The 21,805-nt window shown below is 56.2% G+C and overlaps 1 protein-coding gene across 1 annotated transcript in view; it reads right to left on the bottom strand.

Annotated features, from left to right (window-relative positions):
• Window positions 1-6,024: 6,024 nt before the first annotated feature.
• The window catches only part of MAP2K3 (mitogen-activated protein kinase kinase 3), a 29,048-nt gene continuing 13,267 nt past the window's right edge, over window positions 6,025-21,805 (bottom strand). Inside the window, exons 2-12 of the mRNA XM_043583365.1 lie at window positions 19,703-19,769; window positions 19,268-19,316; window positions 18,115-18,228; window positions 17,820-17,939; window positions 16,370-16,486; window positions 15,057-15,108; window positions 13,251-13,378; window positions 12,709-12,786; window positions 8,390-8,529; window positions 7,190-7,235; window positions 6,025-6,560 (exon numbers count right to left, since the gene is read on the bottom strand). Coding sequence (XP_043439300.1) covers window positions 6,477-6,560; window positions 7,190-7,235; window positions 8,390-8,529; window positions 12,709-12,786; window positions 13,251-13,378; window positions 15,057-15,108; window positions 16,370-16,486; window positions 17,820-17,939; window positions 18,115-18,228; window positions 19,268-19,316; window positions 19,703-19,769 — 995 coding nt within the window. The 3' untranslated portion in view covers window positions 6,025-6,476. The remainder of the gene's footprint in view (window positions 6,561-7,189; window positions 7,236-8,389; window positions 8,530-12,708; window positions 12,787-13,250; window positions 13,379-15,056; window positions 15,109-16,369; window positions 16,487-17,819; window positions 17,940-18,114; window positions 18,229-19,267; window positions 19,317-19,702; window positions 19,770-21,805) is intronic.

Genomic DNA, 21,805 nt, shown 5'->3' with positions numbered 1-21,805 from the left:
CCAATTTGTAGAGAAGGCAACTGAATCTCGGGAGGTACTGTGACATCTTCAAGGTCACACAGCTTTGACAGAGTCAAAGCAGGGCGATCTGACCCAAGAGCTGGGGACGGGGTAGGAGGGGGTAGATAAACCTTTGCAGGGGCATGGAGCAGGACTTTGATGACAAAAAGGCATTTATGTTGCAGAGACGAGGACATTTCAGAAAAAGTGTTATTGTTCTTAGTGCAAGTCTGACCGTGTCTCTCCTCTGCTTAAAATCCTTCGACAACACCCCTTACGCCCTGAAAATAAAGTCTAGAGTCTTTGCGTGGCCTGCAGGACACCATGTGATCTGCTCCCAGCCCTCGATTCTCTTCGGCGGCACCAAGTCCCCTCCGTCCTCAGGACCTTTGCACAGACTGCTCCTGGAATGCTGTCTCCATTCCTCGCCTACTTAATTCCTTCTCCAACTGCTGCCCCCTCACATGGAGTCTTCTGAGGCCGTAGGCTGTCTCCCATGGCCGGCACCCAGTAAGGGTCCCACCCTCACGTCTCCCCTTTGCTTTCACGACGCTGACTGCGTGCATACTCGTAGCCATACATCTGGCAAAAGTTGGCTCTTGGGGGAGTGACAAAATGCTTAGGTGGCACAATTATTTGTGGCCCCCACAGGGCAAAATCTTTATTCCTTCATACTGTGTCTCTCGTTCAGGAGAAATTGCATTTAAATAATTTACCTAATTAATTGAATTTAATTACTTAATTATAATTAAGTTTCACAAAGGTAAATGATTTAATTAATCAATTAATTGAATTTGATGCTTCTCCTTAGGGAGTGATGATGTAAAAAGAAGTAGGAAATGCTTCTTTAAGCATCTGTGAGTTTGCCTTGTGCTGTGTCTGATGCCCTGGCGGAGCTCACTGAGGGCAGGCCCAGGTCGGCCTCAGCCCTGCTGGAGCTCCAGTTCTAGAACACTGCCTGGCACACGGCGGGTGCTCAGACAACACCTTCCATGCACCGAGCCCTGCAGCGAACAATCCAGACGAGGCTCTGCTGCAGGGAGTCCCCACTGAGTTCCCTTTGCCTGGACCCTCGGGCAATGGGGAGCCGTGGAAGAGAAGAACTCCCTGAACTGGTGCATCCCAACAGAGGTCACAGCTGCTGCCGCCTCCTAAGCCTCCTTCCACCCAAGTCTCTCCGCGAGGCCAGCCCAGGACGAGAATAGAGCAGCCCACGGCTTCAGCAAGGCTGGCGGGGGCGGATGCAGCTAAACCTGGCTTTGGCAGGTGGCTCCCTTGGGTAGGGCCAAGCTTGGGCCGGGGGCGGGGAGTGGGGCAGGACTCCAGGGTTTCTGGGTTCACCCAGCTCTGCCTCACTGTCCGGGGGGCGCGGGCAGGACCAGACCCTTGCTGAGCCTTCCTCACCTCCAGGAGAACCCGAGTCCCCTGGGTGTGAGGATACACGGGCTACGATAAACATAGCACAGCTGATGTATATATAGACCCTCCCACCTGGTTTCCAAAAGGATTCGAAACGGCTTTCACAAGAGGCGAAGAAATGAACATTTGCAGCGTGCCAGGGTTTACACATGAGGCGCTCACGTCACAGGCCTCAGGGAGTAGAACCAGGACAAGTAGAATCTCTGATCCCTCCAGGAAGCACGTCTAAAGGGGAATGAGCTCCCCATTGGGGAAGGTGTGCAAGCAGAGGCCACAGACCCTAGGTGGGGGGTTTGGCTGGGGAAGGATCGGTACACGGATGAAGGCTGGGCCAGATGCTAAGTCCCTGCTGGGAGAGGAAATGATACCAGCCCTGCTTGCTCAACCTCCGCCCCTGCCCACGGGCAGCCAGGGATACAGCCCAAGATGAAGCTGGGCGTTGGGAGCCGTTTGCTAGCCCCTTCCCCCTTCCCTGGGCCAGCGTTACCCAAATAGGCTTAAAAACTGGAGCAGGGGAGTAAACCTTAATCACGGTTCTTGGGACTGCCCTGCTAAAGTCTGCAGCGTCACTGGGAGTCCTGCCTTCAGACACGGAGCGAGGCAGCTGATGTTTGGGAGACACCAACTGAGCCCTGGGTGCCCAGCTCTCGTTGCTGCTTGCCGTGTGGCCTTGAGCTCTTTGCTTCCCTTCACCGAGGTGCAGGCTCCCCACTCAGTACAATGAGGGGGTTACCTTGCTCCCAGAGAGCCCTCCCAGGACTGATGCCCCAGAATAAATAGAACTATAGCCCCCACCCTCACCCCCCAAACCTCGGCACAGTTCTGGCAGGGCTGGGCTCCCAGGGCCCCACTGCCTTGGTTCTAGGTTCGGCCTTGAGGCCAGAGGGCACCTTCCCCGCACCTGCCCTTTCCTCTGTCATTGCCAGACCCTCCTGGCCCCATTCCAAGCTCTAAACAAGACAGACCCATCCAGGCCCTAGAAGAGCTCATGGTCTAGTGGGAGAGGTGGCCAGTGGAGAAAAATGTAAATAAATAAACGTGAAGAATATAAGCTAGGGTGAGGGGACAGAGTGACAGGGTGGTCAGGGAGGCTTCTGTCAGGAAGCCACATGTGAACAGAGACATTTGAGCCAGCCAGGAGGACATCTACAGAGAGTGTTCTGGGCAGAGAGAAGAGCTGGTGCAAAGGCCCTGAGGTGGGTCCAGGTTTGGTGTGTTTGAGCACCGTGTGGCTGAAGCTCAGAGAATAAGTGGGAGCGTGTTGAGAGGGCAGGCCAGCTGGCATGGGCATTGTGGGCCATCAGGAGGTTTGGACTGGGGAGGGGAGGCGGGAGCCACAGCACAGTTCTGAGGAGAGGAGAGACTGGGCTGATATTTAACAGGGGAGGCTGCCTCCCTGGCTTCCAGAAGGGAAGTCACCAAATCTTCCTTCTGGGGCTGCCTTCCCATTCCCAACCACGCCCGAATGCTGCATTTTAATGCTACCTAATGAGGAGGCTCTCACAACTGTGATTGAAACAGAAAGTCCACGTGCCTCTGCCATCTGTCTATCAGTCCAGAGAGACTCATTAACTCCAGGGATAGGCACCTCTGAGTCCCTGCTGCCTGGGGGGAAATGGAGACATCCAGCCCTAGCAAAAGGGCCTCTGACCTCCACGTCACAGCCTGGGGACAGGGAAGAGGGGGCCCTGCCACTTTCAGTGAAGAGCAGGCAGGAAGCCTTCACTGAGGTCATGGGTTGTATAAACCGTCCAGGGCCTGGGGACTGAGCAGGTCCTTTGTAAATGTCAAAATTATCTGCATACTGGCTTCCCTTGCTCAGATGCCTGAACACCCTGTAAAAGCTGAAGGATCCCATAAACGGTAATGGAACCTGTAAACAACTGGTGTTTTCACTCATATGCAAACTCTAAAGTGCTTTCCAATGGGGAGAGTGCTTGGTAAACTACCTGGTAAACTACAAAGTGCTTTATAATCCTGTACAGTTTTGCAAATGTAAATTACCCTGTAAACTATTTTGTAAAGAGCCCCCAGGTCCGCACAGCGCGAAGTCCTTTGTACGCTGTATCACTCTCTGTAAACCGTAGAGCGATTTGCCAGCTATGGAGGGGGGTGCACCCATGAGCTTCTGTAGACGAGTCAGGCCTGTACCCTGTCACTCTGCATCAGCCCCAGACCTCCCAACAGGGCCCATGCACGCAGGGAGAGGGGTGGGTGAGCACAGGCGGGCCAGACAGCTGATGGTGCAGGGAGGGAGAACTGTGCTGAGAGGGTCGACGCCGGCGCTGACCCCTGGCCCACCCCGAGACCCGGCCCGGGGCTCCAGAGCCTCGAGTGCGGGTTGGGGTGTGGGGAGTAGAAGGGGCGGGCGGGGCGCTCCGAGGCCGGGCGGGGCTCAGGGGACACAGGGTCAAAGTCAGGGTTCTGCCGCCTCCTGGCGGCGGCAGGAGGAACTACTGGGGCCGCGCCCCTGGGACTCAGGGTCCGACGGATCCCGTGCGCGCACACATGTATACATTCGCGCGCGCGCACACACACACGTGCCCGCGGGCCGATCCGCGCACGCGCAGACGTCCACGCGCGCACCTACACACAGAGCCTCAGAATTCATTCACTCCCTCATCCTTTCCTTCGTGTATTCATTCATTCGCCTTTTCATTCAACAAAGGTTGACAGAATGCTTGCTAGATGTCAGCACTGGGGACAGAACAGTGGCAGGTCCAATCTACCCAGATAAAGCTGATAGAGATTAGCTACACTGGCTGGACCAGATGTGGGGAGGCCTCCCTGAGGAAGGGACATGGCCAACCAGGAACGGTGGTGGGGTGCCAGGCAGCCACAGGATGGTGGGTGAAAGGGATTCCAGACCGGCTCAGTCGGTGCAGAGGCCAGAGCGGGGAGAGGGAGGGAGGCGCACAAAAGTGCCTTGAAATGATGAAGTGCTGTGCCAGGGAAGGGTTAATAGGCAGAAACCTATCCCAGACTGGGGACCAACTTGGGGACAAAAACCAGACCTCACTTCCGGCTGAGCCGAAGATGAGAGGCGTGTGCACGAAGGCAGAGTAGAGATGGATCCCAAAGGGATCAGCGCCTCCTTCTGGGAACATGCCCCCATTTCCCATGGAGGACGAGGGAGACCTTGCTCTCAGACCCTGAGATGTGGGTAGGTAGGTGGACTCTCCCGTGTGTTTGTTCCTCCTGGCCCGTGATTGGTTGGAGGATGACCATGTGACCTCTTCCTAGCTAAAAGATCAGCCCCGAGATGGCTGGAACTTCACTAAGCTGGGGGAGCCACTGGGTCCTGACTTGCCCTCATGAGGGAAGCATGAAGCCGAGACAGAGGAAACAAAGCTAAGCTGGACACAAATTCCTCGGGATACTAAACAGGTTCCTGGATCTAACTGTGCCTGAAGCCAGACACAGTTCTTATACAAGCAAATACATTCCCGTCTGCTAGGGAGGGTGTCAGCCCTAGTCCAGGCCTCAAGGATCACAGGATCACAGAGCCCCACTGGACCCTGGCAAGGAGGCCTTCCTTGAGCTGTCCCCCGCTCTCCTCAGAGCCCTCTCCAGGGGGCCTATACCTGTCCCCAAGCCTCAGTTCCTCCATCTCCCAAGGTGTGTGGCTTTGAGCAAGTCACTTCAGCTTTCTGGGCCTGTTTTCTCCTGTGTGAACCGGGGAGAACAATGTTACCTGCGACAGGAACACAACACCCTCGAGGAGGTGAGTGTGCCAAGGCTGATGCAACCTTCAATGGCGGCGGGACGGGCGGTTCCCCCAGTGGATCGGGCCTGTGTCTGCTCTGTCCAGCATCCAGCACAGGGCCTGGAGCCTTGTCTGGGAGCTTCCGTGTCCTCACATGGGGAAGGGCCTGTCAAGTGCAGGGCCCTGGGGAGTTCAGCAGGCACCCCCTCCCCCAATCACACTCCCCTGGCCCTGTCCCAGGATCAAGGGGTCCTTCCGTGGGCACAGATCTTCACCAAGGAGTGGGGCTCGCCGCTATGACACACAGTCTCACACAACCTGTGTCCCACTTTTTTTTTTTTTAAATTAAAACAACAATCAGGTAACTGCCCCAACCCATCAGGGAGAAGACCCTGGGCAGTCTTTCTTCAAAAAAATATATTTTTTCTTTTTTTTTTTTTTTAAACAACACCAAAAGCAAATCCACAGCCCCTGTTGAGCCGGTCCCCAAGGAGAGTGAGCTAGACAGCTCCCCTAGCACCTCTCTGAGCAGAGACCTTGGGCCCGTCCCCCTAGACCCCAGCCTGAGCAGAGGCAGGGGTTCTCCACCTGCTGGTCCCTAGGGGGTGAGAGAAACGTGATCGGCTCCAAACCATGCAAGAGAAACCAGGCAAACCCACAAAGCAAGAGAAAAAAAAAAAATCAAGAGGATAAATTAAAACAAAAAGTGAAACAACCCCCGCCCCCCACTCCCGAGGCAGTGGGCGGGGCTAGGTTGAGCCCGAGTGCCCTTAGAGGCCCTATTTGCCAGTGCTGGGGTGAAGGCTCGGGCGGCTCTGTCCTCGCACTCGTGGGGGCTCTGGCGGATTCACATGGCTCATCCCCCGATCGTGTCCCCCACACTGATGCCAGGACAGAGGTGTGGCCACCCTAGGCCAAAGTGTGCAAAGTCCATTCGGTCAAGAGATAAAAAAATATACAACTTGGGTGGCATCCAGGGCTTGGGCCAAGGCAGCTTCCTGAACACAGGCACTGGCTGCCTTCTCTGCGAGGGGCAGCGGGGTCCGGTGGAGGCCATCCAGGCCCCTCCAAGTCCAGGATCTCGGGGGCTGGAGACTTGGGGTCCTTGGAGCAGCAGGGGCAGAGGCACTGGTGGGGCCCACGTGGGCCTGGCTGGGGGCTCTGGCGGTCTGGTTGTTTGGCACTTGGGACCAATGGCCTGTTGCCAAGCCAGACACGAGCAGCCCCCTTGATTCTTCCCCAAACACCCAAGGCCGGGGTGGCAGTAGCTTATGGGTGTGGGCAAGCACTGCCCTGGCAGGGAGGGCTGTGGGGCGCTGGAGGGCCACAGCGGAGTCCATGGCCCCACCCCCTACGAGTCCTCCCCCAGGATCTCCTTCACAAAGGCAGCAATGTCCGTCTTCTTGGTTTTGTGCAAGGTGAAGAAAGGGTGCTCCTGGTGGGACAAGAGAGGGCAGTCACCTCGGGTAAGGGTGAGGAGGCGAGGTGGAGATGCCCCAACCTCCCCAAACCAGCCCCAACCCCTGGGTGCTCCTCCTGCCCAGGACACCTCTCTCCTGCCTGGCCAACTCCTACTCATCCTTCTAGGACCTCCATCTTCAGGGAGCCCTCCTTCTAGAGACAGGTTGACGGCTCCCTCCTCGGCGCTCCTGCAGCCATCCCCTGGCCACACCACACTCCCTTTTCCCCACACACGCCAGGCCTCCAGCCAAGTGGAACGCCCTCTCCAGCAGCAAATAAATCCTCATTCACCCTTCCAAACCCAGTTCACATATCACCTCCTCTGTGAAGCCTTCCCTGATGCCTGGGGATAAAATGGCTCGCCTCCCGCCACCGTGCACCACGCCCCGCCCCTCCGCCCTGTGTGTCAGAGCGTGGCCGTGTGCCCCTCCACGGGGCCTGGTGTGGAGGCGGGGGAGGGCGCCAGGGTACGTCCGAGTCAACGGCTGCACACCTGAAGGAATCAAGACAGAGGCGGGCCGAAGGCGCTGCCCATCTCTGTGCACAGGGAGGCAGCCCCCGCCCCAGAGCCCCGCCAACCCACTGCCCGTGCCCCGCACTTACCATCAGCTCCAGGTAGCTCATGCGCTCCGCGGGGCTCTTCCTCAGGCTAGGAGAGAACAGGGCAGGCTGAGCCAGGCCGGCATAAAGGAGGTCTCTAGGCCGGCCGGGCCAGGGCGGGCTCACCCCTAACCGGGCACTTAGGACACACGTGCTCCTGGGGCAACGCCAAGGAGGGGGCGGCTATTCGGTGGGGGGGGGGGGGTCCTGAGGATGGAGTGGGATCTGTGGGTACAAACTACAGAGACTTGGACGAACTTCCCTTGCCTCTTGGGGTATTCGTTTTTTTTGCCTCTAGAGAGGTCTAGGGAGTTCTCAATGACCCAATACCAAATGACATTGAGATGCGATAGTTAACAATCGTGTCCTCAGTATCCTGACTCAGAAGGGAAATTCCTTATCACGGGTCTTGGGAGAGGGGAGGCCTCAGTGTAAGGGATCAAGGTGACCAGGCACTCTGTTTGTGGGGCTCATTTGTTTTTGGTCTTTCTTATTTTCTAATAAAAGAAATAAAGAATACAAATTTTCCTCTGAGTTGCTCTTTGCCCACGACACATAGATATGTTGATATGTTCTTTCACTTCTGAATACTTTGTATTTCTATTTTTCAAACCTCTTTCAAACCCCAAGAGTTGGTCACAAGAATTTACTTTGAATTTCCACGTATCTTTTTCCTCTTCAGTTACGCACTTTTTGTTTGATTTAACTACAGGCAAGGAACATGACCTATATGACTCTGCCTTTTCCCTTCTCCCCATTTCCCTTGTAATCTCTAACACGATATATATTTTTTTATATGAAGCTCACACGGGCATTCTTTAATTTGGTACAAAGTTCTCAACAGCAATAAAAGCAACTCTGTTAACGCTGTTCAAATCCTCCATCTGTTTTTTGTTTGCTTTTTCGGTCTACCTGGTCTGTCCATCTCTAGGACGGTCCCCCTCTAGGACTCTCCACCTCCGGGACTGTCCACCTCCAGGACTGTCCCCCTCTAGGTCTGTCCACCTCTAGGACCACAGTTTGCCAGATTTTCCTCGTGTTCTATTTCTGCCTTGCATATTTTGAGGCTATGCTGTTTGGGGGTTTATCTGCTCAAGGAGAAGGGGGCCAGGCGAGGGAAGAGCGGGAATCTGGCCGGGGCAGGGAGGGGTGCTGACCGGGGCTTGGGGAGGCCCCAGAGCCACCGCAGGGCCGCTCACTCACCACTGTGCGGTGAAGTCCACAAACTCGGGAGAGAACGAGTCAGCTGGGAGCTGGGGAGATGGCTCCTCCACAACCTGTTTCAGTTGCTGGAACGGGGTCCCCCAGGATTCATAAGGAAACCGTAGAATGGCCATCTCGATCTGTGGTGGGGACAGCGGCACGGGGTCAGATGAGCCCACACTCTGCACCCGGAGACAGAGCATGTGGGGAAACCTGCCTGTCTCGGCTTGGCGCCCCAAGCCGGGCCACAACGCGGGTTGTGAGAGCCGGGGTGACGCCAACAGCCGGTTCCTGTAACCCAGCCGGCACAGACCACGGCTCACGAAGCAAATCTAGGCCCGGATTGTAACTGGCTTGAATGTCATCGGGCTCTTAAACAATCTAAATGCAGAAAGTTTTACGTAAAAACCCAACTTCCAGCTAGTCTGGAAAAATCAGAGCAGCCGGCGACCCTGGGACACCTGCCACAAGGCAGCCATCGGCAAAGAACTACCACTCCTCTCCCTAACGTCTCCACAAGGTCTAAGTATCTGCTGCCACTTATTTGGACAGTTGTGGTTATGACAGAGCAGGCAAACGGGAAATGGAATTATTCTCAGAAGCCGATCTCTCCCCAGAGCTGTAGACGGTGAGGCCGGCACTTGGTCAGCTGCTTCGTCTCTGCAACAGCCCCTCAGGCCCGTGGAGAACTGAAGTTTGCAGATGCCCCTCCTCCTTCTCCCTCCCCCACCCCGACCCAGCGGTGTCCTGCAGGACCCATTTCCAATGCCTCCTCCTCCAGGAAGACCTCCCAATCCCTGCTGACCCCCTGGACACATGGCCATGGTGGCCTTGTCCCTCCTCCTGAACCCGGGCCTGCCTGCAGGTGACATCAAGGCCACCTGGCCTCGGCACCCGTGCCAGGCACCTAGTTGGTGGGAAGTCATTTGTGGAAAAGACCAGCTATCTCACGATAAACTCTGGGTTCCGAGTTTGACTGCCAAGATTAAAAAAAAAAAAAAAATCAGGTCAGCCCAGGCCCCCGCCTGGAATAGCACAGAGACTGCTCACTGACAGGCCATAATCACCATAATGAACACAAGAGACCTCGGCTCAAACAAATGCTTCGTGTTGGCAAGTGGCGCCTGAACAGATCACTAATTATTGCGCTAAGAAAGGGCCTTCCCATTAGGCTCAAGGCCCCTTTCCAGCCGAGACATAAATAAAAACTCTCAGATGGAGGGTGTGCGCAATCCAGCGGGAATGGTGGCGATCCTGTGTGTATTTTCACGGGACAAATTCAGGGTGCTTTTTCCTAGAATGTGCACCGACTCCAACCAGCAGAAGTGAGGATCCTCTACGGGTTTCCAGGGAAGGACCCTGTGGCCTACTAGAGCTCATAATTAGGAAAACAGAAAACGGTCCAGACTCTTGACCTCATAATCCTTTTTCCCAGTAATTTTTTCTAAAAAGCGCAAAATATGAAACCCAAAACAAAACAGCTTCTGGGCACAAAAATGCACGGTGTGGTGTGATCTGTAATAGTGAACATTAAGGAGCAGTCTAAACACCCAGTGCCGGGGACTGGCCTGCCGCAGGGCGGCTGAGTCTTGGCCGTGCCCGTCATTCAGGTGTTCACATGATCGGCACTTGATCAACACTCGTTATGGCCCAGAGCCTTCCCAAATATCATGCCATATCTATATGTTCCGGCTGTGGTCAAGTGCCTGCAGAGGGTCTCTCGGGGTGGGCTCAGAGCACTGGAGAAGACCACCCAGAGTGACAGGCCCGGCGCACAGCACTTCACCGGTCACTCCCCCAGGTCGGCCGGGGATTTCAAATGGAAAGAAAAAACCAGAAACGAGTGAAACGCCTCACATTAGGGACTGAGTAGATGGTGGCAGTTGGCTGTGGAGTCTCTCGAAGAGATGCCTACAGGGATGTGTAACTACCCAGAGGAACACGAGTGATGAGATGCTAAGTGAAAAAAGTGAAATAAAAACCATAGAGGTTTTTTAGAAAAAGGCAAAACATCTAGAAGGAAACGCACAACGTTGGCAGCTGACAGCAGGAAGAAGGGGCTGTGTGTCTTTGAGAACAGTCACACTGATTTTTCTTCCCCCTTTTATTTTTCTTCTGTATTCTTAGATGTTGTTCTATTACTTTTGTAACTTATGGGGGGAGGGGACCTAACCCGTACCAAGGCAGTCAGTTCCCTAAGCTGCTATTACAGCTTCTCCTGTGAGCACCTGCCGGCCCCCCCATCTAGACCTGGAGTTTATTCCTCCTTGAACCTGGGCTGGCCTGTGACACTATGACCAACATAATGAGGCAGAGGAGACACTATGCCAGTCCTCTGACAAGCACGTAAGAGCTCTCCCCTCGCAGAAGCCACCACAAAAGACTTCAACTACCCTCCCCACCACGTTATGAGGAACCCGGCGGGCAGTCAGCCAGGAGGAAGCTGCATGAAGGCCCCACGTTTGCAGAGCCCTCTTGGACCTTCCGCTCCAGCCCTGACCCCCAGCCAGAGCCAAGCGTAGTGGAAGAACTGCCTGGCTAACCCGGTCGGAATACAGAAACAGCAGAAAAAATAAACTATTATTGGTTTATGTCACTAGGTTCAGGTCCACTTTGTTACGCAGCATTTGCTAACTGAAGTACGCACTAAGCACGCACTTGCCCAAGTTCCACCAGAGACACCAGAACGTCACCGGGATGCGGTGGGTCCCCAGTAATGACAGATGGACAGATGGATGAGAGGGAGGGATGGATGGGGGGGAGCAGGGGTGTGTGTGTCAAGCGGTCATGAATGGGGTCTCTAACATCCAGCCAGTTCTGTGCAGTCTGTACATCCTGCAGGAGTTTGCTCTTATTTTTTTTAACTCAGGAGGTGAGAAGCTCTTTCTGCAGGCACAGCGTGCACCTTTAGGCTCTGACTACTCCTCTCTGCTCCGAGAAAAAACACACTGAAGTAAAAAAACGATCGTGTTGGCACTATCAAGCAAAACCAAAGGCATCACCCGATTCTGTGTCTCTGACAAATGATTTTGATTTTGGACCTTTCCTGGGTATTGCACACAGACACAGCTTACCAGTCACAGCGAGGAGGGGGAACAGGATGATAAAGCTGCATTATCGGTAAGATCCAAAACATCTACGTTGATCCTGAACTCCCGCCTCGCCCTTTTCTGATCTCCCCTCGATTCTGGCCCCCAGGCAGATACTAGGCACACCCCACCTCAGGGCCTTCACCCAGAAAGCCCTGTGGGTTCCTCCCACACCTCCTCAGAAGATTAATGCTGCCCCACTCGTACCTGAATCTCTCCTCTCCACGCCCCTTCCCACGAGGTATGTTACTGGTTTGATTTTTGATTACCAATTATACCCTGTCCCTAAGAGCTGGTGGCCAAAAGGGCTGGGACAGGGAGGGTGCTGACACCAAACAAACATCACGGGCTAATCCACACCCCAGACACAACCCATTAGTCCCAATGCTTGGGATCGGAATAGAGGCTGATGACCCCTCAGCCAACTGAGTCAGTCCCGTGTGCATACTGGGGCCACCATGACAGTAACCTTTTCTCAGGTATTCTTGCGGGGGGCGGGAGGGGTACTCGCATCCTGGTCTTTTTCCTGTCCCTTCAGCCCATTCTCCACATGGGTACCAGAAGGGGCTTTCTAAAGAAATATATAAATAAACCTTGACCTACACCGGAGCCAAGCCCTGACTCCGGCAGGAGCAGGCGTTGGCTGGGCAGTTCTAGAAAGAGCAAAGCAGCACACGAGCCCCGCCCTCCTCTTGGACCTCGTGCAGCCACCCCAGCTCCGCCGGGCACCTGCCCCACCCCACCCAAGCCCCCACAGCCCAGGACTGAGAGCCCACTGCCCCATCCTACCACACTCAAGGAAATGCACAAGGACCTCACAAGCAACAAACTTCTTGCTATGACAAAAAAAAATTTTTTTTCTTTTAATTTTTGCCATTTTGCTTTTTAAATTATTTGGGTACCAGAAGCCTACTTAATTTGGACTTGCCTGTGATTTCTCAACAAGCACAGTGAGCTCTGGAGAAAGTCTAACGGACAAATTATCACAAGCCGTCAAGAACTTTCATGGAGGACACACCTCCCCACTAGGGAAGGACCTAATGCCATCTATAGATATTCTCTTAAACATACCATAACTTTTGATGGTACATTTTCTTCTCAGATTGTGAAGCCAACACTTTTTTCCAGGCCTAAACTATCTGATGGGCCCTCCAAAAGCTCATGGACTGGGCCTGGCCCCACCCTGGCCCCGCCCGACCAGCAAGGGCTGGACCCAGTTCCGAGCAGTACCATGGTGATGCCGAGGCTCCAGACGTCGGACTTGACGTTGTAGCCCTTCTGGTTCAGCTCCGGGTTGATTCTCTCGGGCTGTAAAAGGGACCAGTGAGACATGAACACACACACCCCGGTGAGGGGCCAGAGGAGGGGCCGCCCAAGGTTCCCTCGGCTGGGTCTTGCCTCTCCCACCCCAAATGGAGGGGTCAGTGCTCATCCTAACCCACTCGCCACCCCCCATGGGGCAGGTGAGAAAACTGAGGCCAGCGAGGGCCAGGGTCTTGTGGTGAACGCCCAAACCATGCCTCGCAGCTACCCCCGCCCAGGCCACTGGGACAGACTTGGGACCCACAAAGATACCACAAGCCACCACCATGTGGCTGTGTATGAAACTTATCACCCAAACGGGCACTTTGGAGCACAGCTAATACCCGGGGTAAAGAGGGGCTCTGGCCACCCCAATGGACAGAGGACATGGCCCGACGATGAGCTCCCAGGCACGTCCCTCCTGAACCTCAGCTGTGGGTTGGGACCCGGAGCGGTGTGGGGCCACTCACAGCCATGTAGGGCTTGCAGCCAGCATCCAGCGTCTTGGCCACAGAGTCCACCAAATAGCCGCTAATCCCGAAGTCGCACATCTTCACATGACCCTCCTTGTTGATGAGGACATTGGACGGCTTCACATCTGCCAGGGACAGAACACACCTTTTTCTTCATGTGGGGTTGTGAGTCTCCGCTGGAGGCCAGCAGGCTCCTCCTACGCCCCAGTCACCCAAGGGGCACATGATGCCAGGGAGTGGATGAGAGATAAGGCTCTGAGAGGCTCCGCTCCAGGCCAAGGTCACAAAGATGGAGGCAGCGAAGCCAGAACGTGCCCTAGTCACCGGCCACGAGTGGGGAAGGAAGTGAGTCTCTACCAGGACCTCATCTCTGTGTCCACCATCAGCACTTTGGACACAAGGTCCAGGGGCGAACCTCACACCCGCCGGGCAGCCCCACAGCTGGACTCGGCCTATTTCCTGGTATAACCTCTAGCTCCGGGGTCCTCCGGGCTGGGGATTTGGTGGGGCGGAGCATCACTGACAAAAGCCAGAAATCACCCGAGCGTCTATGCTGAGAGGTCGGGAGGTTCGGCCAGGAAGCACAGGGCAGCAGCAAAAACACAGGAGAGGCGCATGAAAACACGGAGCCCACGCCATGACTCGAGGCCCACACAGAGCATGCCACGGGGCACGCAGCAGGGAATCGTCCAGCAAAAGCACACACAAGACACATGTAAACCGGCATGCTTTCCTGTGTGCGTCGGGATAGAAATGCATAGGAAGAGAACCACAGGTTCCATACTGAACCACCACAGGGGTGACCTGGGGCCGGAGCTGGGATGGCGACTGAGTGGTCAAAGCAGGCCTGGTCTAATTTAACTTTGTAAAAAACAGTACGTCTGGGGGCGCCTGGGTGGCGCAGTCGGTTAAGCGTCCGACTTCAGCCAGGTCACGATCTCGCGGTCCGGGGGTTCGAGCCCCGCGTCGGGCTCTGGGCTGATGGCTCAGAGCCTGGAGCCTGTTTCTGATTCTGTGTCTCCCTCTCTCTCTGCCCCTTCCCGTTCATGCTCTGTCTCTCTCTGTCCCAAAAATAAATAAACGTTGAAAAAAAAATTTTAAAAACAAAAACAAAAACAGTACGTCTGGGATAGTGAACTACTCAGAACGAAAAGGAAAGAACTGCGACACACACAGCCCCGGTGACCCTCAGAAACATTAGGCCGAGTGAAAAAGGGCGGAGAGAGGCCATGTGAATCCATTCACATGAAGTTCAAGGACACGTAAAACCAACTTACTGTAGGAAAAATCAGATGAGAGGTGCAGGGGGTATGTAGGGGCGGGGGCTGACCAAGAAAGGCACAGAGAAGTTTCTGGGGGTGCGGCAGAGGGTGGAAACATCCTGCATCCTCAAAAGGGCCAGGGTTTCATGTGGATGTCAACTCTGAACGGACTCATTGAATGGTAACTACAGATCTGAGCATTTCACGATATATAAATGATACGTCGAAGCAAACTCAGCAGCATTCCCAGGACGAATGTCCAGTTTTTGCTCCGAGCACCAGCAAACCTAAGGGAAGCATGTGGGGGCGTGGGGCTGGGGCGGGGGGGTGGAAGCCAAGGAAAATGGTTTGGAGAGGTTGACAGTGGCCTGGACTGGGAAGCAGGCTCAGCTCCTGACCCCAATGGGCACATGACTACCTATCACCTGAGAAGGTGGCTCATCTTGGAAAAGGGGAAGGTCCACCCTCCTTGCAGGACTGGGCGGGACCGCGTATGAGTAGCCTGCAGGCCCCTCCCGGATGGTGAGTGGCAGGCACTGACCTCTGTGGATCACGGACAGCTTGCTGTGCAGATGCTCCAGTGCCCGGACGATCTGGCATCGGCGCAGGAGGAGGAAAGACAGACTGTGTTACTTCCGGTGGCATCGACAATGACAGACCAGGAAGACCCCTACCCTCGTCCACCTGTCTCCCTCTCCCATACACATGGCCCAGCCCCTCGCTACCCCAGGCTCTTGCTCCCATCCCCCCATTCACCCCGCTGTCATGGCCTTCTTGGTGCAGGCACACCCAGCCTCCTACTTTTCTCCCACCAACCCTAGAGGGCCAAGGTCTCAGGCCCAACCAAGCCTTTACCAGGGAAATGATGTACCCAAGACCCTCAGAGTCCCAGACCTGTGACCCCTCCAAGAGGCTGTCAACACCTCCTACCAGGCTATGGGGTAAAACCTAGCCCTTCTGCAGCATCCCTGGCCCCTCTCCTTCATGAGAGCCAGTGGGCTATATGCTTAAGCCATTCCCCTCAGGGAGACACAGGGGAAGCCTGGACAACTACCCCAAAGATTCTGACTCACTAGCCTGGCATGGGTATGTTTTAAATGTTCCTGGATGTAGTCAAGATCGAGAAGCACCCCTTTTCCCTCTGGCTGCCAGGATGCTCAAACCCAGGGTTGCTACCCTCCTTTAGAAATGTTCAACCTCAAAAGGTGAACATTCTGAATGCTAATCTTCCCCCCAACTTAGCTTGTACCTCTATGAGCTGTCTCAGGGCATCTTTTGGCAATGAGGAAGTTGCAAGTACTAAGTTCTTTCTTTAAAAATGGTGTTGGGGAATCTGGGTGGCTCAGCTGGTTAGGCATCCGACTTCAGTTCAGGTCACGATCTCATGGTTGATGAGTTCAAGCCCTGTGTCAGGCTCTGTGCTGATAGTTCAGAGCCTGGAGCCTGCTTCAGATTCTGTGTCTCCCTTCCTCTCTGCCCCTCTGCTGCTCACACTCTGTCTCTCTCTCTCTCTCTCAAAAATAAATAAACGTTAATAATAATAATAATAATGATAATAAATTGGTCTAGAAAGCTCAGGCCTGTACAAAGGCCTAGAGGCCTGAGATCTTCCAAATCTGTGTAGCTCTGGGAGCCCCAGCCTCTGGGGTCTCCTCGCAAAAAGGCTCTGACCCAGAGTGGGAGAGTTGGGTCCCTGGAGGGCAGTTACCCAGGTTCAGGGCCACACTGGGGACCCACCTATGCCCAAGTTATCACCATTAGGCTGAGCTCTGTGCCTACTGGGGCAGGGCTGGGGCCTCTGGCTATGTAACTGGGACCCCCCCAGCCCCACCCAAGCCTGAGGCAATTACTTACAGACACAGCAATTTCCCCCAGGATGTCTTCTGGAATGGTCATGTTTTTATCGAGCACTTTCCGGTAGAACTTGTCCAGGGATGTGTCCATGAGCTCCATGCAGATCCACACATCTCCCTGTGGAAGGACACCTGGAGGTCAGCCTGGGTTACCTGAGGCTGCACCTGGGCCTGGACAGCCCGCCCTGGTGCCAGCATCAGCACACGCCTGCCTCCCCCGTGCCGGTCAGGCCTTCCTACAGACACGTCTGCCCGCCCACCTCAGCCCACAAAGATTTACTGAGCTCCCAGCTCCACCCTTTCTGCCCCCAAAATCTTTCAGCTTCTGCTTCTCCACCTTCCATGCTTGTCCACGCTACTAGGTAGGTAGTATACCCACCAGCCTTGCCCACCTCTTTTGCCTCTGGTCTCCCCGATCTGATCCCTAATTCCATGGCAGTTTTCTAGAAAGAAGTGACTGAAACACACACCTAATTATGCTCCTCCCAACAAGGGCTCTCAGGATCTGGCTGCAGCTCAGCTCCATGACCCTGCCCTGCAGACCCCTCCTGACCTCAGCCACTGCGGCCCCCAACACGCATGGGTCACCCCAGCTCTGACCTTGATGGACGGTTCCCTTCTCCTGCAAAGCCTTGCCTCCCCCACGCCCTGTTGCGCCACAAACGCCCACCTATCTTTCAGGACAGCCTTCTGGGAAGACTAGGTATGGCATCTCCTTGGGGTACCCACAGGACCCCGTGCCTCCCTGCCAACTCTGACCCAACGTGCAGTGAGGCCCAAGTGTGTGTCCTTTCCCCCAGCAGCAAGGGGATGACCAGCCTGCACCTGGCACTCAGCAGGTGCTGAGCCAATCAGACAGGTGGATAATGAGGGGCTGACTCACAAATGGGTCCACCGCACCCAGGAAAACTGGGAACCCAGTAGACGGTCAGGGAGCATCCCGCGGGAGCCCATCCTTCCGCCGTGGTATCACCCTGACCCCTCTCTCACCCCACATCCAGACCTTCCCACAGACTAAGAGTCGGACCCTCGCATACCTCCATGACCGCCCCTACCTGGAGCCCCGCCCTGCCAGCCTGGAGGCCGGTGAAGCACACAGGCAGAGTGAGTGCCAGGCCCTGGGCCACATCACTTCAAACCCATGCAACCTTTCGAGGGGGACACAATTACTGGCCTCATTTCACAGGCAAGGAAACTGAGGCAGGAAGCAGGGGAGCCAGGCAGTTTGGCCTCTGGGCCTGAGCTCTCAAGACCCAGCATGTACCATCTCACTCTTGTGCCTGGCACCTGGCACCTGGCACACAGGGGCGCTCAGCAAGTGTCTGCTGGGGGCCCAGCATGAGCAACAGCGGACCGCAGGCTAGACGGAGTGGGGCAGGTGTGCAGAAGAGAGGTGGGGGTGGGGCAGCGTACCCTGGCACCCACCTCCCACCCTCCCACCAGGGCCGCACCTCTCTGAAGAGGGCCCCATAGAAGGTGACAGTGTAGAAGCAGTCGACCGTGCGCATGTTGATGTCCAAGTCCATGAGCAGACGCTTCTGCTCCTGTGAGTTCACAGTGGCCCGGATCCGCTGCAGGAAGAGAGGGTTACGGTTCAGGCGCCACACGTCAGAGGCGACCACCCCACCAACCCTTCAAGGAGCTTCAAGGGGTGCCCTCAGCCTCCCCTTCAAGGCTCAGCCCCCCATGCCTCCTCCAGGAAGCCTCCCAAGTGTCCCCTCCCTGACTGGCTGGAGCCCCGCTTACCTTAACGGCCATGATGGTGCCACTCTGGGCATGCCGCACCTTCTCCACCACCCCATAGGCTCCACGGCCCAGCTCTGAGATGGTCACCAGGTCATCGGCCTCCACCTCAAAATTCTTGGGGGACAGAAACGAGAGAAACCACAAGTTAGGAGCCTACCCTCGCACCTTGCCCAGTAGAGAGAGCTGGGGCAGCAGAAATTAAAAACAGCCAGTGAGACCTGGGCTCAAATCCTATACCAACCACCTTCTGCCGTGTGACCTGGGGCAAGTCACTGAACTTCTCAGACTCACGTCACCCTCTACAGAACAGGCACAGCCCCAACGTCCAAAGGCTTCCACAAGGTATAACTAAGACCACCTATGAAATGCCCCCGGCAGGCACAGAAAGTTCAAGAGATGCCCTTCCCTCTTGTCCCCTAGCCCATTCAGGTGGTAGGACTAAATCTTTCATTCAACCAGTATTTACTGAGCACCTACTATGTGTGAGCTCCTGGAGAGAACAGAACAAGGTCTTGCCCTCACAGTGAGCAGTGTGGCCCTAGGCCCTCTACTGTAGGGCAGACAAGAAAGGAATAAACAACTAGATGAACGGGACAGCACCCAGTGACAAGTGTCAGAGAAGGAAAATTAGCCTGGGAGAGGCTGTCAGCCAAGGGGAGGTCTCTACAGTGGGGTCTCTGCCTGGAGACACTTGGTATCTCCTGCGGGTGAGGCACCGTCCCTGAGCCAGGATCTCAACCACTGGTGTCCACGCATCAGGAGGTGCATGTGAAATGCAGGTTCCCAGGTGCTGGTTCTGAGGACAGAGCCAGGAGTCTGCACGTTCCACACACCATTCCCACAGGTGAGGTGGACGCAGGTGGCCCCACGACCCAAACTCTGAGATCGGGAAACTTCACACTGCTCTGGCTCTCCAGGGCTCCATGAGGCAGGCCGACTCGCCCCAGTCCAAATGTGGCGGTCTGAAAGTGGGCAGCCCAGGGCCACATGGCCACCATCTGGAGCGTGAGGCTCCTCTCCCAAGCCCAGCTCCTTCCACCTCCCAGAGCCACCTCCAAGAGGCCCTACAGAGTCAGCGTGGGCTCATCTGTCATGAAGACACCGAGATTCAGAGACATGAAGGCCCCACCCCAAGTCGGCAGCCAGCACCTACCCTGTCTCCGATGGTGATGAAGGTCCGAGAGTCCAGGTTCCGGGGGGGTCTGTGGGGAGGAAGCACACCCCATGAGCCTCGGAGAGAACCACATCCTTCCCCGAGAGAAGGAGCAAACCGGGCTGGCACGGGAGCCAGAGACGCATCCTGTCCCCGGGAGGCAGCGTGAGGGAGGTGGTGCTCCTCAAGGCACCTAGTCTCAGTCACTGAGCATCTGCCGTACCAGACACAAGGCGTGGCCACACAGACATGGCCGGAGCCTCGCCTTCCCATCTCTGAGATGAGTGAGAAGGGGACACAGAGCGGATGTGCGACGACGCCTGTGAGCCCTGTGGCCACCCCACCAGGGCCGTCCAGGACACGCTGCCCCCTGCTTGCTCCCCTCCCCTGGGCCCTCTCCAGGCTGAGCCAGGGGAAAAACTGAGGTGGACTTACGTAGGGTTGGGTACAGGCGGCTTGGACATGCAGGATATCCGTAAATCCTTCTTCCTCTTGGATTTCCCTAAGATGGAGAGAAGGTCAGGCATCTGGTCAGCTCAGTCTATCAACATCCCCTGGGCACTCCCTAGGCCGGACAAACCTGGGGACAGAAACGGCTCAGGCCTCCGCCCCTCAAGGGGCCCCAGGTGCAGACACAGATGCGGAGGGTCAGTGTGGGCAGGGCCCTGATGAGACCTGGAACCTTCGGGCACCTATGGGATGTTCCTGGCTCAAGCCCCACTGGCCCTCCCGGCAGTGGCCCTGAGGTCCCACTGGGCCCCGGGCAATCACCCCCCCAAACCACCCGAGAAGAGATGGCGCCTCCAGAGTACGCCTCCCGGGAAGGTGGCTCCATTGCAGATCTGTCCCACGGGCCACACATCAGGCTGCCACTGAGCACCCGCCTCAGGGAGTAGGGCCGGGTCTGAGCAGCTGAGGTTTCTGCCGGGGCCCGGTGCTCCCACCCTAGGCGGAAGCCCTGTGTCCTAAAGTTTCTGGTAAGGGTTGAGCTGCGCCCCCTGAAAATTCATGTGTTGAAGTCCTAAGAGCGTCACCCTATTTGGAGATGGGGTCTTTACAGAGACGATTAAGTTAAAACGAGGTCATGAGGGTGGGCTGTAATCCAGTATGACTGGGGTCCTTACGAAAAGGAAATTTGGACCCAGAGACAGGCACGCACGGCTGGAAGGTGAGGAGACACAGGGAGAAGATGGCCACCTGCAAGCCAAGGAGCTCCTAAGGATACCAGAAGCTAGGAGAGAGGCCCGGAACGGATCCCTCCCTCACAGCCTCAGAAGGAACCAGCCAGCCAACACCTTGATGGGACTTCCGGCCTCCAGAACTGTCAGACGGGAAGTTTCTGTGAAGCCCCCAGCCTGCGGTGCTAAGAAACAGATACAGCCTCCTTCTCCCACTTGTGCTGCTAACCTTGGTGGGCGGGGGTAGGGGCAGCATCTGAGGCAGAGAGAACTCCTTTCAGATCCTAGCTCTGCTGCCCACCCCTCTTGTGAGCCTCAATGTCCCCATCTGTCACCTTGGAACGCAGATGCCCACCTCAGGGATGGCTGGGAAGCCCGAGCGGACGCAGGCTGGGGAGTTGCAGGCCGAAGCCTGGTGCCTGTTTCTGTCCCACCCCCACGAAGTTCTTGCCTTTGCTGCCCCCTCGAAGAGCACCCCAGGAAGCCCGCTTCCCTCCCGAGGGCTCCGGGCAGGCCTTGAGTCCCGAGGCCGCACCTCCCTCACCCTCACCCCTAAGGACGGGAGAGGGGCTTCCCTTCTCCAAGGCCCAGTGCCCACGTCTCCCAGGCTAGCTGAGAGAGCGTGGCCGGGTGCCCTAAGGAAGAATCCACATTCTGGAGCTCTGGATGCAGCTGGAGCTGGGCACAGTGGAAGAAGCTTCATTAGGCCACCCTCCCAAAAAGGTACAATGCCACCTCACAGTCAGGAAAGCAAATTGAGGGACCTCAGGGAGCCCAGCGGTGAGGACCGAGGCAGGCCTGAGTCCCCAGCCCCTGCTCCCAGGCAACCGCGACAAGGAGCTCCATTTTCCAGAGCAGAGAAGTAACTTGTCCAGGCCACCGAGGATGTGGGTGGCAGAGCTGGGACTTGACCGTGACTCCCCAAAACCTCCCAGGGCACATGCCAGCTCCTGCAGGAGTATCCTTCTCACCTCCCAGGCAATGCTCTGCCGTCGGCTCTGCCCTCCCCGCCAGCCTCACGAGGCCGCCGCAGACATACCACTGGCCACCCAAGGAACTGGGAACTGCCTGAGGCCCTGCACTGCCTGCCGTGAGTGTGCACAGAGCACTAGGAGACCTGAGCCCCTGAAGCCACCTCTGAACTGGGTTCAGATCCAGCCTGCACCACACCGTGCCGTGCGGCCTCAGTGCCCCATGTGGGAGCCTGGCTTGGGGGCCTGGACCCCGCAGCCGGGCAGAGCCTGACGCCACTGTCGAGTGATGGGATAGGGAAGACGAGGCCCAGCCTCAGCTGTCCTCAGATGAACCACTGAGAAGTAGAACGGCCCCAGCGGGGATGGGGGTCCCAGTGTGTGCACCG

Source organism: Prionailurus bengalensis, chromosome E1, assembly GCF_016509475.1.
Source record: "Prionailurus bengalensis isolate Pbe53 chromosome E1, Fcat_Pben_1.1_paternal_pri, whole genome shotgun sequence".
NCBI lineage: Eukaryota > Metazoa > Chordata > Mammalia > Carnivora > Felidae > Prionailurus > Prionailurus bengalensis.
The sequence above is the reverse complement of the archived record's forward strand: the minus strand, read 5'-3'. Positions and strand labels throughout refer to the sequence as shown.